This window comes from Budorcas taxicolor, chromosome 8 (assembly GCF_023091745.1).
Source record: "Budorcas taxicolor isolate Tak-1 chromosome 8, Takin1.1, whole genome shotgun sequence".
NCBI classification, from domain to species: Eukaryota; Metazoa; Chordata; class Mammalia; order Artiodactyla; family Bovidae; genus Budorcas; species Budorcas taxicolor.
Window position 1 is genome coordinate 74,409,312 of NC_068917.1, and position 17,227 is coordinate 74,426,538.

General features: G+C 37.7%; 1 protein-coding gene across 1 annotated transcript in view; it reads left to right on the forward strand.

The window, feature by feature from the left end:
• ADAM7 (ADAM metallopeptidase domain 7) overlaps nucleotides 1-17,227 on the forward strand; it is a 51,402-nt gene that overhangs the window by 9,275 nt on the left and 24,900 nt on the right. Inside the window, exons 4-10 of the mRNA XM_052645229.1 lie at nucleotides 1,425-1,503; nucleotides 3,081-3,157; nucleotides 5,156-5,348; nucleotides 6,918-6,971; nucleotides 8,362-8,433; nucleotides 11,585-11,754; nucleotides 15,642-15,726. Of these exons, the coding sequence (XP_052501189.1) occupies nucleotides 1,425-1,503; nucleotides 3,081-3,157; nucleotides 5,156-5,348; nucleotides 6,918-6,971; nucleotides 8,362-8,433; nucleotides 11,585-11,754; nucleotides 15,642-15,726 (730 nt within the window). The remainder of the gene's footprint in view (nucleotides 1-1,424; nucleotides 1,504-3,080; nucleotides 3,158-5,155; nucleotides 5,349-6,917; nucleotides 6,972-8,361; nucleotides 8,434-11,584; nucleotides 11,755-15,641; nucleotides 15,727-17,227) is intronic.

The following is a 17,227-nucleotide window of genomic DNA, read 5'->3' on the forward strand; positions in this document are numbered from 1 at the left end:
CAGTCCTTTGAAAAGTTTTCATTCCAATTCCAAAGAAAGGCAATGCAAAAGAATGCTCAAACTACCACACAATTGCATTCATCTCACATGCTAGTAAAGTAATGCTCAAAATTCTTCAAACCAGGCTTCAGCAATACGTGAACCATGAACTCCCTGATATTCAAGCTGGTTTTAGAAAAGGCAGAGGAACCAGAGATCAAATTGCCAACATCCACTGGATCATGGAAAAAGGAAGAGAGTTCCAGAAAAACATCTATTTCTGCTTTATTGACTATGCCAAAGCCTTTGACTGTGTGGATCACAGTAAACTGTGGAAAATTCTGAAAGAGATGGGAATACCAGACCACCTGACCTGCCTCTTGAGAAATCTGTATGCAGGTCAGGAAGCAACAGTTAGAACTGGACATGGAACAACAGACTGGTTCCAAATAGGAAAAGGAGTCTGTCAAGGCTGTATACTGTCCCCCTGCTTATTTAACTTCTATGCAGAGTACATCATGAGAAACGCTGGACTGGAAGAAACACAAGCTGGAATCAAGATTGCCGGGAGAAATATCAATAACCTCAGATATGCAGATGACACCACCCTTATGGCAGAAAGTGAAGAGGAGCTAAAAAGCCTCTTGATGAAAGTGAAAGAGGCAAGTGAAAAAGTTGGCTTAAAGCTCAACATTCAGAAAACGAAGATCATGGCATCTAGTCCCATCACTTCATGGGAAATAGATGGGGAAACAGTGTCAGACTTTATTTTTGGGTGCTCCAAAATCACTGCAGATGGTGACTGCAGCCATGAAATTAAAAGACTCTTACTCCTTGGAAGAAAAGTTATGACCAACCTAGATAGTATATTCAATAGCAGAGACATTACTTTGCCGACTAAGGTCCGCCTCGTCAAGGCTATGGTTTTTCCAGTGGTCATGTATGGATGTGAGAGTTGGACTGTGAAGAAGGCTGAGCGCCGAAGAATTGATGCATTTGAACTGTGGTGTTGGAGAAGACTCTTGAGAGTCCCTTGGACTGCAAGGAGATCCAACCAGTCCATTCTGAAGGAGATCAGCCCTGGGATTTCTTTGGAAGGAATGATGCTAAAGCTGAAGCTCCAGTACTTTGGCCACCTCATGCGAAGAGTTGACTCATTGGAAAAGACTCTGATGCTGGGAGGGATTGGGGGCATGAGGAGAAGGGGACAACCGAGGATGAGATGGCTGGATGGCATCACGGACTCGATGGACATGAGTCTGAGTGATCTCCGGGAGATGGTGACGGACAGGGATGCCTGGCGTGCTGTGATTCATGGGGTTGCAAAGAATTGGACACAACTGAGCGACTGTACTGAACTAGAGGCATCTCTCTCACATAATAAGCTTTATCTGTTCTCTTATTAGAATAAATGAATCTCACCATCTCCCTGTCCTCTTTTCCAGGGAGCTTTTAGCCTTAAATTACAGTGAGACGTACTACTCCACAAAAGGAGAGGAAATCACCAAACATCCTCAGATCACGGTATCTTACAGGACCTTACTCTATCTCTTCTTTGAAAATATTATTTCCTTGCATAATTTTGAAACCATTCTAGCTTTACAAGTAGTTGCAGAAAGTGTTACATCAGAACAGAAAGTTGTGGGAAGTGTTAGTTTAAAAATAATAATCATAAATAATTTTTAAAAATTTTAAAAACTGAAGAGTTAATTTGGTTCTATCAGCTCATGAGATCTTCTAAGCATTACTGTTCACTTGCTCTTCCCACTAATACTGGTCAAAGAGTGTGGGAAATAAATAGAGTAAGTATAAAATTTAAAAAAAGAAATTAATCTTGCCTTGGCTACCATCACTGAATGATCCTAGAATAGAAGCTATGATCCTCTGAATGCTAAAGGAGGCTGATTACTGCCTAACAAGCAAATCAATGACTGCTAATGTATTCTTATTGATTTCTCTGTACCCAAAATGTTGTTAAGTCTGGAAGAAGGGTAAAGCAGGACACCAAAGAAGTATGAGGTACCCTGATGGAATAGTAGTTAAGCTAAAGGATAAAACTTATAGATCAGAAACTATTTTAAAACCTCCATCTATTTGACTTTTATGTAAATCCAATCCCCTTGCCTGGTGCTTCTGATGCACCAACACTGAGTCCTCTCTTTCATTCTCTAAATGACTTTTGGTTCATTTATTATAGCATTATTTCAGTGGATACAACTTCTGTTTTTATATTTATTTTCCATTTCAGAAGATGCCCACTGCAGCCTTCTAGCCAAGAATGACTTTATTCTCTCTACCAAATGTATACTTTTTAAACCATATCACCTCTATTTACGGCAGTTATCAGCTATGAAATCTAAGTCATCATGCACTCTTTGCAAAATGGAACAGTAAGAAAGCTGGGGACATTCTTCTACAAAGGGAGTGGATATTAGTCTGTGATGGTCTGAGGTCTAGGGCATAGAAATTGTCACACACAGACAGGAAGTGAACAGAAGGAATTGATGGAAAGAGAAATTATCGGTGGAATCACCATGAATGGAGCACCAAGGAGGAAGTAATAAAGATACCAAAATGATCAAAGCAGAGAGGCAGGGAAGTCATGAAGGAACCTGGTTAGCGACTGAGACCTAATTTTTGTGATCATCAAAAACTTTGATTTGCTTTCATATGCAACAGGGGGAAATGGATAATGATAGCACAGGGAGGGTAGTTTGATAGAGGTATTAAGATGGATTAAGGAATAATATTTCTAAGGAAAAGGGTCACATTCCGAGGTTAGCATCAACTCAGAGACTGTTAAAATTGTGAGGGAAGAATTTATATACTCTTTTAAACAAAATAATCAAGCAATTAAAAGGATTCTAAAGTAGCTTTAAAATCTTCCAACACAAGAATGCAATGAATGAATGCATTAATGAATATATCTTCCAACACAAGAATGCAATGAACGAATGCATTCATGAATATGTGTAATTTCTGAAAATAAAATAATGATTATTATGAATATAAATGTATTATGAATATAAAATGTATAGATATTAATATTTATATAATACCCAAACATGTACTTATGTCAACAGCCTCTTCATCTCTTTTAGGACCACTGTTTTTACCAAGGATCTATCTTACATGAGTTTGATTCTGCTGTCAGCATCAGCACATGTCATGGTCTGAGGTATGCACCATATCTTTCTACTTAAATGAGTTATTCTATGAATTTTCAAACACATTCTCTTTTTTTAAAGACACTTCATACAGAAAAATTAATGGCAAAAAATACTGTATATTTTTGGCATGAATATCCAATCTAGCACATTTTTTATGTTCATTTTAGACAAAAAGATACAACATGCTCTAAGCAAGACTGATTTTTCAATATATGATCAAGGAATTCAGAGCTGGAAGATAACTGAGATTCATCCAGCCTGGCCTCTCATGTTATCGATCAGGATACTGACATCAGAGATTTGTTCCTGAGCATTCATTTTGCTGGTGGTTGAACTCTGTCCGAAAATGGGCCTTCTACTTCCTAATCCTATACATTCCTACCACATCACAGCACAATGCTTCACAACTTTTTACTAAATTAAGCAGTGTTTCCAGTCTCTGGAATATAAAAAAGTCAGAAGTAAAGCCGATATAAGTTGTCTCTAGATCTTGGGCTCAAGGACAAAGGAAGAGGATGTTGGGAGGCAAAGTAGAAAAACAAGAAACTTGTATCTTCATTTATGAGGATTTTATGTGTTCAGTTTTCAGTATTTCCAAGAATAAAAAACCCTTTAACAACACAATTACCACATAGCAGTGTCTGTACCTTCATATATTTACTCTTTAATTAATACATACAGATTCACAAAATTTTTGCATGAACTCAGACTTGCCAGGGGTCCTCAACCATGAGTGGGAATCGCTACTCTACTCATGCTTCAGAGGAAAGATGGAGCTGTCAAACTTCTGAAATCCAGATGAGTTGTCTCTTAGCAAGGAGTCACATGCCATGTCACCTCTTGTTGTTCAGTCTCTAAGTCATGTCTGACTCTCTGGTGATCCCATGGACTACAGCATACCAGGCTTCCCTGTCCTTCACTATCTTCAAGGATTTGCTCAAACTCATGTCCGTTGAGTCAGTGATGCCATCCAGTCATCTCATCAGTATATCACCTCTTATTCACTCAGAATACCTGGCTACCTGCTGACATGAGGCCTTGACTCCACTGTTTCCCTTTCTTACTTTTTAAATTTTATTTAATTGGAGGATAATTGCTTTATAATATGTTTCCCTTTCTTAAAAAGGCAAACTCCATAAAGTGGAACAGAGAAAGACTGTCCTGGAAATATCAATAACCTCAGATATGCAGATGACACCACCCTTATGGCAGAAAGTGAAGAGGAACTAAAAAGCCTCTTGATGAAAGTGAAAGAGGAGAGTGAAAAAGTTGGCTTAAAGCTCAACATTCAGAAAACTAAGGTCATGGCATCCAGTCCCATCACTTCATGGGAAATAGATGTGGAAACAGTGGCTGATTTTATTTTGGGGGGATCCAAAACCACCACAGATGGTGCTGCAGCCATGAAATTAAAAGACGCTTACTCCTTGGAAGTTATGACCAACCTAGATATTGAAAAGCAGAGACATTACTTTGCCAACAAAGGTCTGTCTAGTCAAGGCTATGGTTTTTCCAGTAGTCATGTATGGATGTGAGAGTTGGACTGTGAAGAAAGCTGAGCACCGAAGAATTGATGCTTTTGAACTGTGGTGTTGGAGAAGACTCTTGAGAGTCCCTTGGATGGCAAGGAGATCCAACCAGTCCATCCTAAAGGAGATCAGTCCTGAATATTTATTGGAAGGACTGATGTTGAAGCTGAAACTCCAATACTTTGGCCACCTCAAGCGAAAAGTTGACCCATTGGGAAAGGCCCTGATGCTGGGAGGGATTGGGAGCAGGAAGAGAAGGGGACGACAGAGGATGAGATGGCTGGATGGCATCATTGACTCGATGCACATGAGTCTGAGTGAACTCCGGAGTTGGTGATGGACAGGGAGGCCTGGCATTCTGTGATTCATGGGGTCACAAAGAGTCGGACACAACTGAGCGACTGAAGTGAACTGAACTGAATGTAGCAGTAAAATGAGAGAGATTGTAAATAGACATTGTATTCCCAATTTCCACAGGGGGTTCTTCAGGGTGAGAGATCAAAGATATCTCATTGAACCAGTGAAATATTCAGATGAGGGAGAACATTTGGTGTTCAAATATGACCCCTTGATTCAGCAGCCTGCCAATTATTCTTGTACAGAGCTCAACTTTACCAGGACAACTATTCCAAAGGATAATACTAAATCCCTGGAAGATTCCAAAATGGAAGTGAGTGCTTTATTTTAAAATCATTTTTATCCCACGTCAAATGCCTCTTATTTTCCTTCTCATCTCAAAAGAGAGATTATAAGCCCAATGAAAGCAGTGTATATGCTACCTGAATCTGACTCTTCACTGTTTGAAATCTGAAATGTCAAATTTTGTTGTTCTTATCTTTATAGAAAATGTTCATTTCCTATAGCAAATCTTAGTTTGTCTCACCAATTTCAAAGAAGGTGGATATCTACAACCCTAAATATGTAGATTTATAGTATTAGAGCTAAACGTGGTTGGAAGGAATGAAATTTACATCTTGAAATCTCTCCTAAATATTCTTTTCTTTCCTTGTCTTTCTTGCCACAGTTTTTGGGGGAGGAGTTGTTGATGATAAACCAGATTATCTCCCTCACATCAAGCCAAATAGTCTAATTGTTAAGGTGGAATTTCTAGTGGAATGACACTACAATGATAGTCTTCTGTGTTTTAGGCTTTTCTGTACTAGCTCATTGGAGAAGGTGATTTCACCCCACTCCAGTACTTTTGCCTGGAAAATCCCATGGGCGGAGGAGCCTGCTAGGCTGCAGTCCATGGGTTCGCGAAGAGTCGGACAGGACTCAGCGACTTCACTTTCACTTTTCACTTTCATGCATTGGAGAAGGAAATGGCAACCCACTCCAGTGTTCTTGCCTGGAGAATCCCAGGGACAGGGGAGCCTGGTGACTGCCGTCTATGGGGTCACACAGAGTCGGACACGACTGAAGCGACTTAGCAGCAGCAGCATTAGCAGCATCCTAGCTCATATCATCTTAAATCTCCGTGAGGTGTTAGCCTTAAGATCTGTATTTGTCTTCTTCACATATCCATGGTTTAGGCTGTGTCTGAAACTTTCTAGATGCCTAAGAGGGGTTTTCTGATTAAATCAATCAATTAATAAATCATTAGTTAGCTCAGAAAAGAATAACTTAGTCAAATAGGTGAATGATATGCCTCTGGTTTATACTCAAGAGAATATGCATGTACCTAGCACCTGATACTGAAGGCTGAAAACTTAGAATTCCCTGGAACTGTGTTTTATAAAATAAAGATCTATAATTAGCAATGTTTTACATGTTTCCTTGGAATTGAATTTCAACAAAGGGAGATTGGGAGACAGAGGAGTAGAAGGAATACAGTCAATCCTATTGACTGGTTATATGTCCTGCTCTCAACTATAGATGGCCTTTTTTACATGAACTTACTTAGTAAGTGTTTACTTTATAAAAGAAAAAAAACCGTAAATGTTAAAAACTGTATTCATGATTATTTACTTATAACTCTTATTTTACCTGAAAGACCAAACAAAGAAATGAAGGAATATAAAATATGGAATGTTGTTTCAGTTTCACTAAAACCTGATGAATAGAACCACATGTTTTAATAACATATGGGTTTTATTTACCTAAATTTCTAGAATTATTAGATATACTCTTGGACCTCACCTTACATAATACCAACATTTTTCACCTTGGAAATTTTAACTTAAAATGTTAAGATAAGAAATATTAACCATACTTCATTCAATTTTGCATTCATTTCCAGAGCAAGGAAAAAGAAAAGCATATTGAACTATTCATTGTTGCCGATGATAATGTGGTAAGTTTTCCCTTAAACATTTGCTCTCTATTGTAGTTGTGATTTTTTAGCAAAGAGAAAGTAGTATTTTCATCAGAATTTAATTCCAGGTTCAAAGTTCTGTTTTTAGCTTCCCCGGACATATGTAAGAGACTGCAAAGAGTTGACTCATTGGAAAAAACTCTGATGCTGGGAGGGATTGGGGGCAGGAGAAGGGGACGACAGAGGATGAGATGGCTGGATGGCATCACCGACTCTATGGACGTGAGTCTGAGTGAACTCTGGGAGTTGGTGATGGACAGGGAGGCCTGGGGTGCTGTGGTTCATGGGGTCACAGAGAGTTGGACACGACTAAGCGGCTGAACTGAACTGAACTGATACGGTCCTTTGGGTATACAGCAGACTAAGCCAAAGTAGAACCGTCCTTCTCCATTATAAACATAAGGAAATGATAAACAACTTACAAAAAAATTGAAAACATGTTTACAGTCTGTACGTGGGTTTGTGCTCAATTGCTCTGTCGTGTTTGACTCTTTGCCACCCCATGCACTGTAGCCCGCCAGGCTCCTCGGTCCTTCCCAGGCAAGAATGTTGCAATGTGCTGCCATTTCCTTCTTCAGAGGCTCTTCTTGACCCAGAATTGAACCTGTGTGTCCTGCATTACTGGCAGTCTCCTGCATCACATGCAGATTCTTTACTGCTAAGCCACCAGGGAAGCCCAAGTGGAAAGAAGTGGGGTGGACCACAGTTTCTTGTCCTTCTCCATCATATCTCTGGCTCCAGGATGATCCTTGATTACATGCTCCTGAGCCTGTGGCCACCATGGATACAGGAGGGCTGATAAAGTTGTTGATTTTTGCAATATAGTGGTTGCTATGCAGCTTTAATAAGTCTTGTTATAAATACAGACTCTAAAGCAGCAGTCCCCAACCCATTTTGGCACCAGGAATTGGTATCTTGGAAGACAATTTTTCCATGTACCAGGAAACGGGGAGATGGTTTCAAGTGCATTACACTTATTGGGCACTTTATTTCTATTATTATTACTTTAGCTCCACCTCAGATCATCAGGCATTTGATCTCAGAGGTTGGGGACCCCTGCTTTAAAGAACAATTATCAGTTGGCTTAATAAATAAGTATAATGTTATATAATGTAATGTGAAGAGGGAACAGAGTTATAAAGAAACACCTTAAACTAGTGCCAAGTTAAAACTGCCTTTAGAAACTGCTATATCTGATTATTTTATATTAAAAGTGTATTTCTGCATAAGTTGTCTAGATTTTTCAGCTCACTGGAAGGAAAGCCAATGAATTTTTTTCTTTGAAATATACTATGATGGGAATAATTTTGTTGAAATTACATTCAGTTTCTATGATCGATGAATGTTAATTGAATGTCTATTTTTCCAGTATCGCAGAAATAGTCAACCTCACAGTAGACTGAGGAACCGAGTTTGGGGAATGGTCAATTTTGTCAACATGGTAAGATTTGACACAGTTTGAATCAAGCCAAAAACACAAATGAAAGAAACTTTTAGGCTAGATCTCTGCTGGATTTTTGTAGTAATCCTGATACTGATACAGCCCAAAATACAATTCACCAAGGCGGCTAATTAACAAAATTCCATTGGAAAAAAAAAATCAAAGCAACAAATGAATCACAACTGTAGGTTTTAAGTTTTCTAAGTAAATGACATTTAATATTTAGATAAGTTTCAAACATTCATTACGAAGCACAAAATTTACAAGGCAGTGTACAAAGACTTGACTACCCCCCATGAATAATAAAACCCATTCTTTCAAATTACTGTTCCGTGACCTTGCATTGTATAGCAAAAAGGCTTTCAAGCACTAATTTATAGTCCATCTTCAGACAGAGAGATCAGGGGAAATATTTCTATAAAAAGCAGCAGAATGATTACTTTGTCTAACTTAGAATGAACTAGAACCCTTTTAAATGAATAATACTGTGAGTTTTACACATCTTTTAAAAACTGACTCCTTCTGAGTTAGCCAGCTCCTTTACTAGGATAAAGAGGGCCCCCCCAAAAAAACACTGTCGAAATCACCCCTTTTGGTCAGTGATTTTTTTTCATTCATCAGCTGATCTGTTTCTAGTTTTTCACTAGAATGTTTGGGAACCTGAACCAGCCCTAACTGTGCACTGAATTCCCGGGTTAAGTGAGGCCACCAGTTTTGCTCTGCAGATAGGGGAAGTCATGAGCTGACCTCTATTCAAATTCTACTGGGCCTAGGGCTGTTGGATGGGCTATGAAGATTCCATGGTGAGGGTTCCTGGTCAGACAGACTGAAGTCTATATTTAGCAATGAGCAGGGCTGCAAATCAGATTCCCTGCTTGGGCACAGCAGGAGAAGCAGCTCTGAAACTGGTAAAGCTCTGTTGGCTGTCCTAAGTCAGGTTGACCCCCTTTCCTAGCTGAACAGGATCACTGACTTGGCTTGAAGACTATTAGCTCTGTCTGCTCATCTCTTAGGCTGAGCACTGCTGGGATGCCCATCTTTCAGGGGTTTTCACCAGTCCAGAAGGGGCTTTGCTCTGGGGGAATGTCAAGGGCTGCTTCTCCTATTTCTTGCAGTTATCTTTATTACTCCCCTAACATGGATCCAAATAAAACACAGATCTATCTCTCTCCTTGAGTTCCCATCCCTAAACTGTTGCACATTGCTGAATTTGTACTAAATATTTTCAGTTCAGTTCAGTGATATTTTCTCACTGGAAGAGAATATATCCAGAGAATGGCAAATATTGTTTCCGTTTGCACTCGATTGCAATTCTATGAACCTGAAATCCACCCAAGAAGGTAGAGAGTCCAAAGAACCCAGGTTAAGAAAAAATCTTACGGGACCTAACTCATCAAGAAAGACAAAGGAGTGGACATCTAGTTAGGTTTGAGATCATGGTTTAGCTAAAGATCTAACTTTATAAGAGTTTATGAAAACCATAGTCCTTCATGGTTATGAAATGGCCACGAATCATGATTATTGTGTCGGCACATGAAATTCTATATAGTCATATTACGCAGGTTAAAAAAAAGTGAAAAATTAGTACACAATTATTATTATAGCAATGATGTGAATATTAAACTTCTTAATAATCAGTTACATCTATGAATATTATCAAGTTGACCTCTCTATTTCTGTTCTTAACTCAGTGCCTATAGTTTATCATCCACTCCTCCTTTCAACTGACTTGTACTGGCTATTTTGAGATATAAAATTAATTTATCACATAGTTCTTTGTCTCAAAATCTTCATAATATTTGCTTTAATTCTTTCTGTCCTGGCATCAAAGTATCTATCAACTATGTGTTTACAAAAGCATATGGGAATAAGGGTGAGAAGGCTTGAGCTACAACTATTTTTATCTGCTTTGAAGCTTTGAGCAATTCCCAATAAGTTTTCTTACACAACAAAGTAATTCCAAAAATCAAACATGGAGCACAAACATGACACCTAGGTTACTTTTTTTTTTCTTTTTAATTTCTACAACTTTTTATTGGTGGAAAATTTTAATCATATACAAAGTAAGCAGAACAGTATAATGAACCTGTATATATCCATCATCCAATTTCAACAATTACCATCATTCTACGCTTTGTCAATATCACTAGCCAATGCCTACCACTTACATTATTATTATTGTACTTTTACAAGTTTGGGGAGGTAAATTCAATACTTTAAAATACACAAGTCTGCATTCTTCTTCTTATTATTTTACAGGTTTGAGAGTGGTAAGTTCAATAGTTTGAAATGCACAAGTCTTAGCTATAAAAATTTGAATAATGAACCCACCTATGTGAGCCACACTCCTATGACCATAATAGAATCCATTTCCCACAAAATTCCTGTATCCCTAGGAGCAACCTGCTGGCTCTCCACACCACTTTTCTGAAAAAATCACTGTAGATTAGTTCTAGTCTAAGAGCTTCACACAAATGGAATTACACCATGTGTCCTCATCTGTGTCTGACTTCTCTTGCTTAGCACAATGCCTGAGATGCATTCATGTTGCTGTGTGTGTATTGGTGGTTTGTTCTCTGACATTTCCAGGTAGTTTTCTAGGGTATGGAAATCACAATTTGTTCATGCATTCTCCCATTGATATTCATTTGAGTAGTTTCCAATCTAGGCTACTGTGAATGAAGCTGTTATGAACATTTTTGCACAAATCCCTTTGCAGACAATGCAATATCAACATTCTAGTCTACTTCCAAACCAACTCATGACCTCAGTAGAGAGATGGATAAGGAATAGTCATTCCATTATGTGCCAGGATTCATAAATTCATTTTTTCAGGCTAGGTATTATCTCAGAGCTTTACTTATGTATTTATTTTAGACATATCCTGAGCCCAGTGCCTATCAGAATTATAATTCAAAGAGAATCTGATGTTTTTAGTCAAGTTTCTTGGTTGGCCATGGCAGTTCACCCAATATTCTGGATGACTCAACCTCATATTCTGTTTCAATACAACTATTTATAAAATGAGGCCTGAACTTTTGACTATGTACTTCACACATCAAAATTACTTTTTTAATATAAAGAAATATAGTCACAATAAAGGATCCTTCTGCAGTTTGACATTGTGAAAAATTGTTTCTCCTTTGAACAGATTTATAAAACCTTGAACATTCATGTGACATTAGTTGGCCTTGAAATATGGACAAATGGAGACAAAATAGAGGTAGATTCAAACATAGAAACTACCTTACTGCGTTTTTCAGCTTGGCAAGAAATAATCCTTAAAAAAAGGAAAAATTTTGATCACAGTATGTTACTCAGGTATGTAACTGCTCTATTTTTCTGCATATTAGCTGGATTATTTTCAAAAAGAAAATAATAAAAACAAACTAAAATATTTTTAAAGCAGTTGACTTTTGGATAAAAGCCACAGGAATAAAATATTATGTGTGGTTATAGAAAATTTCCAAATGACCTTGTAAATGATCTTTTCCCTAATAATGGTCTTTCAGCATCTCTTTTGATGTCCTTACAGCTACTATGTAAGGGTGGTACCAGCTTTACCTATTCCATCTACCCATAATCCCAGTATTTCTCTTAAGGCCTACAAAATAGCCCACAAATACACTTTCTAGAGATTTCTTCAAGAAAATTGGAGCTATCAAGGGAACATTTCATGAAAGGATAAGCATGATAAAGGACAGAAAACAATAAGGACCTAACAGAAGCAGCAGAGATTAAGAAGAGGTGGCAAGAATACACAGAAGAACTATGCAAAAAAGGTCTTCATGACCCAGATAACCATGATGGTGTGATCTCAACTAGAGTCAAGCATCCTGGAGTGTGAAGTCAAGCGGGCCTTAGGAAGCATTACTACAAACAAAGCTGGTGGAGGTGATGGAATTCCAGCTAAGCTATTTCAAATCCTAAAAGATGATGCTGTTGAAGTGTTGCACTCAACATGCCAGTAAATTTGGAAAACTCAGCAGTGGCCACAGGACTGGAAAAAGTCAGTTTTCATTCCAATCCCAAAGAGGTAATTTCAAAGAATGTTCAAATTACCATACAGTTGTGCTCATTTTACATGCTGTTAAGATTATGCTCAAAATCCTTCATGCTAGGTTTTAGCAGTATATGAACAGAGAGCTTCCAGATGTATAAGCTGGATTTAGAAAAGGCAGAGGAACCAGAGATCAAATTGTCAACACCCATTGGATCATAAAGAAAGCAAGGGAATTCGAGAAAAACATCTACTTCTTCTTCATTGAATATAGATCACAACAGACTCTGAAAAATTCTAACAGAGATGGAAATACCAGCCCACCTTGCCTGTCTCCTGTGAAACCTGTATGCAAGTCAAGAAGCAACAGTCAGAACCTTACATGGAACAACTGACTGGTTTAAAATTGGGAAAGAAGTACAACAAAGTTGTATATTGTCACCCTGCCTGTCACATGCAGAGCACATCATGCCAAATGCCAGGCTGGATGAATCACAAGCTGGAATCAAGATTTCCAGGAGAAATATCAACAACTTCAGATATGCAGATGTGTACATGTGCTAAGTTGCTTCAGTTGTGTCCAGTTCTTTGCTACCTTGTGGACTGTAGCCCATCAAGCTCCTCCTCTATCCATGGGATTCTCCAGGCAAGAATAGTGGAGTGAGTTGCTTTGCCCTCCGCGAGGTGATCTTCTTGACCCAGGGATAGAACCTACATCTCTTAGGTCTCCTGAATTGGCAAAGTGGTTTCTTTACCACTCACACCACCTAGAAGCCCAGATATGCAGATGATACCATGCTAATGGCAGAAAGTGAAGAGAAACTAAAGAGCCTCTTGATGAGGGTGAAAGAGGAGAGTTAAAACGCTGGCTTAAAACTCAACATTCAAAGAGTAAGATTATGGCATCTGATCCTATCACTTCATGGCAAGTAGAGGGGAAAAAGTGAAAGCAGCAGCATATTTTCTTTTCTTGGATTCCCAAATAACTGTGGATGGTGACTGCAGCCATGAAATTAAAAGACATGTTCTCCTTGGAAGGAAAGCTATGACAAATTTAGACAGTGTATTAAAAACTATAGAGACATCACTTTGCCAACAAAGATGTGTATAGTCAAAGCTATGGTTTTTCCAGTAGTCATGTAAGGATGTGAGAGTTGGATCATAAAGAAGGCTGAGTGCCAAAGAATTGATGCTTTTGAATTGCAGTCTTGGAAAAGACTCTTGAGAGTCCCTTGGACTGAAAGAAGATCAAACCAGTCAATTCTAAAGGAAATTAACCCTGAATGTTGGAAGGACTGATGCTGAAGCTGAAGCTCCAATACTTTGGCCACCTGATGCAAAGAGTTGACTCACTGGAAAAGACCCTGATTCTGGGAGGACAGGAGGAGATGGGGGCAACAAAGGATGAGATGATTGGATGGCATCATTGACTCAAAGGACATAAGTTTGAGCAAACTCCAGGAAATAGTGAAAGACAGGGAAGTCTAGTGTGCTCTAGTCCATGGGGTCACAAAGACTCAGACACGACTTGGTGACTGAACAACAATAACAACAGCATTATCTCAATGTTAACTTTCAGTCTGAGCTCAGAACTAGGAAGCTTGCAAGGCCCATAATCAGAGCTTAGGTCTAGTTATTTGGCAGATTGATGAGAAAACCAGAACTCCAGATATCATTTCTGGTATCACAATGACTGTAACACATAGTTCCAGGGGAATAACTGTATCTGGTTTAGTTTCACACATTCATGTACTACTATGTCCCAAAATCAAGGGGGGTAAGCTGAAATATCATCATGACCTTCATAGCAGGCAAGGACCATGCCTAATCCATTGATGTATGTCTTAAAATACTTAATAAGTTAGTCTAGGAATATTAATTTGTTTTATGTAGACAAACTTTTACTTCCAAGAATGTCTCTTATTCTGAGCAGTAGCTTCACACACTAATAGTATGTCTACAAATAGGAATATGGGGAGGGGAATGCTAAATGTTTAACTGACCATCATATTTGGAACTTCTTATATGTTGGGTTTCTTATATCTCTGCCTTCTATATTCACATAGATCTAGAAGTGATTGGATACCATCTATGACATTATCATCCTGTGACTTTTGGTTTTCAGTGACGATGAGCTAAGTTAGAATCCAGATGGTGCTTTCTCTGGTGGTTCATCTCCATAGCTGATATTCTCTCAAGATCCCCAGAGTCTGGAAAGATCAGAATCCTAAATTCTTCCAAGATGCATAGTCAAATACTAAGACTTTTAAATATAGGGAGAAAAATATTTCAGTAGTGAAGACAGAAAAATAGCATCTCTTCTTGATGAAAAAATTTGAAGACTGAGAGTGGTCACCTGACCTGACAACCTTTTTTGTATTTGAACTCTCCGTATTATACTCTGAGTTTCCTTGGTGGCTCAGATGGTAAAGAATCCGCCTGCGATTCAGGAAAACTGGGTTCAATCCCTGGGTTGGGAAGGACCCCTGGAGAGGTAACAGCTACCCACTCCAGTATTGTGGCCATGGCATAGCAAACAGTTGGACATGACTGAGTGACTTTTACTTTCACTTTATTATACTCTAAGAATGGCCCTCCAACCTATGATAGTTCTTTTTAGAGTGGTAAAACTCTAAATGTTCTTCTTGAAAGCATATGAGATTTGGGTCCCTTTAGAATACGCATCTACATCTGTCTTTTCAGACAATCCAGAAATAAGCCTTTTTCACATGACAAGTGTTTTTAAAATATCTGATAATAGTTATCAAACTCTCTATGAGTTTCTATGGTTAATTATTTTTGTTTTAATTTTCAAGCACAGCAAACTAATCATGATGCTGAGTCTGTTCACTATGCTGCATTTTCCCCTCTGAACCCTTTTAAATATTTCTGTCTTTTAAGTGACCTTATCCAAAGTTGAGTGTAGGGCAAACTAAAGTTAAGTCAAATGGACTCTGACCTTATTATTATTTTTTTTGGAAAGGGCATTTTTATAATTTAATTTCAAGATTACATTGACTTTCTCAATGCCTCTAAAATGCCACAGGTTTAAAATGAGCTTGATATCAACTAAGGTCATCCTCCATTCCAGAACTCCAGGAAAAAGAAAAGGCACTTTTCATGTACCAGGGTACTAGCACTGGGGGGTTCACTTCACTTCAGTCTTTGTGTTAATTGAACTACGGGTTTATTTGTATCTTGTTCATAGTGGAAAGTGGCTCTATGCACAGGCGCATGGAACTTCTTATCCAGGGGGGATGTGCCTGCCCTATTATTCCTCCAGTGTTGTTAAGGTGAGCTGTGTTTTATTTATGTTACATTACTTAATTAGAACGTTTACCTTAAATTACTGTAATCTTCTGTATTCTATTAAAAGGAACCATGTATGCATCTTATCATATATTCCCATCAAAATATGTCATGATGAAGCTGTCTTGTTTCTTTCTTAAGTGGGAAATGTATTATAAAAATTATAAATACATAATGAAGATAAACCAGTGCTTTTTAGAATCTAAAAGAACATTGGATTTTGGATGATTCTCCCTGCCTTTGAAACCTTCTCTAGCATGATAAAAATAATCACACTGATAGAGTTTTGGTATATATTTCTATTTTTTTACAAAGTCAAATATGAAATCTGAAGATTTCAGTAGCAACTTTCTGTCAAACTCCTATTAATGGTATAAGCCTACTTAAAGGTTCTTACGTATGAAAAGAGTATTCAATACTTATGTTAATATATGAATTAACATACAGAAACTAGGGAAGCTCTTTTGCCTATTACATATAGTTATTTATAAAGACGTGATGTACATAAAACTTGATGGCTGGTTTAGCAAGTGAACATAATTGCTTTTATTCAGGAAATGTATAAACTACTTCAAATATCATATCTAGATGGCCTTACCATTCAATTTTAGCAAGCCTACCACCTACAAACTGCCAACACCCCTTGTTTACCTGATCCCTTCCCAAGTCACTAGGCTTCCAGTAAATTCTGTCCAAGTAACCCTAAGATAAGCTTTAAAATATCAAAGTTGATTTCCTTTAGTGTCTTTACCTAGTGCTATGCTCAAGACAGTCTTGTAAGACCTTGAACTTAAAAGCTAGTACTTATGAAGATGACTATCTGATTTTTCATTCCCATGGTTCTTTTAATGATTATGATTTTGCCTATAGTATTTCAGAAATAAAATTTTGTATAATAGAGTCAAATTAATCTAATATAGGCTGTGCACTCCAATTATGACAGTATAACCCATCCAGGATACATTTTAAATGTCATATGAGTAAGATGAAATTACCAAATTAGGGGTGTTTTTCCTTTATAGTAACCTGATTCCCACCCCTCTTCAGAAATTAAAATTTTCCACTAACATAGAAATTAAAATATAAAATAGAACTAAGAAAAGTGATAGTAATCAGCACTGCCTTTGACTTTCCATTACTGATCTTCTGACTTTTTTCACAGTAGTAACTCTCTCCTCATGATTGTATCACATTATTGCTTAATGTGAGATTATAAATGGAAAACCCTAAACTCACATATTTTTATTTTTATGCCCTTTGAATATCTAGTAATAGGAGATAATCAATAATGTTTATTTTATTGTTAGGATGTTAATTAATAAGTTTGAGCTATTTGTAAGAATGAGTCTATATAAAATCAATAATGACTATTGCTTCACACACACAAAATATACAAATGTTAGAGTTAGAGACCATAAAAAGGTTTTGTCCAACTTCATTATATAAGTGAGGAAATTAAGGTGCAAGAATGGAAGATAATTAAGT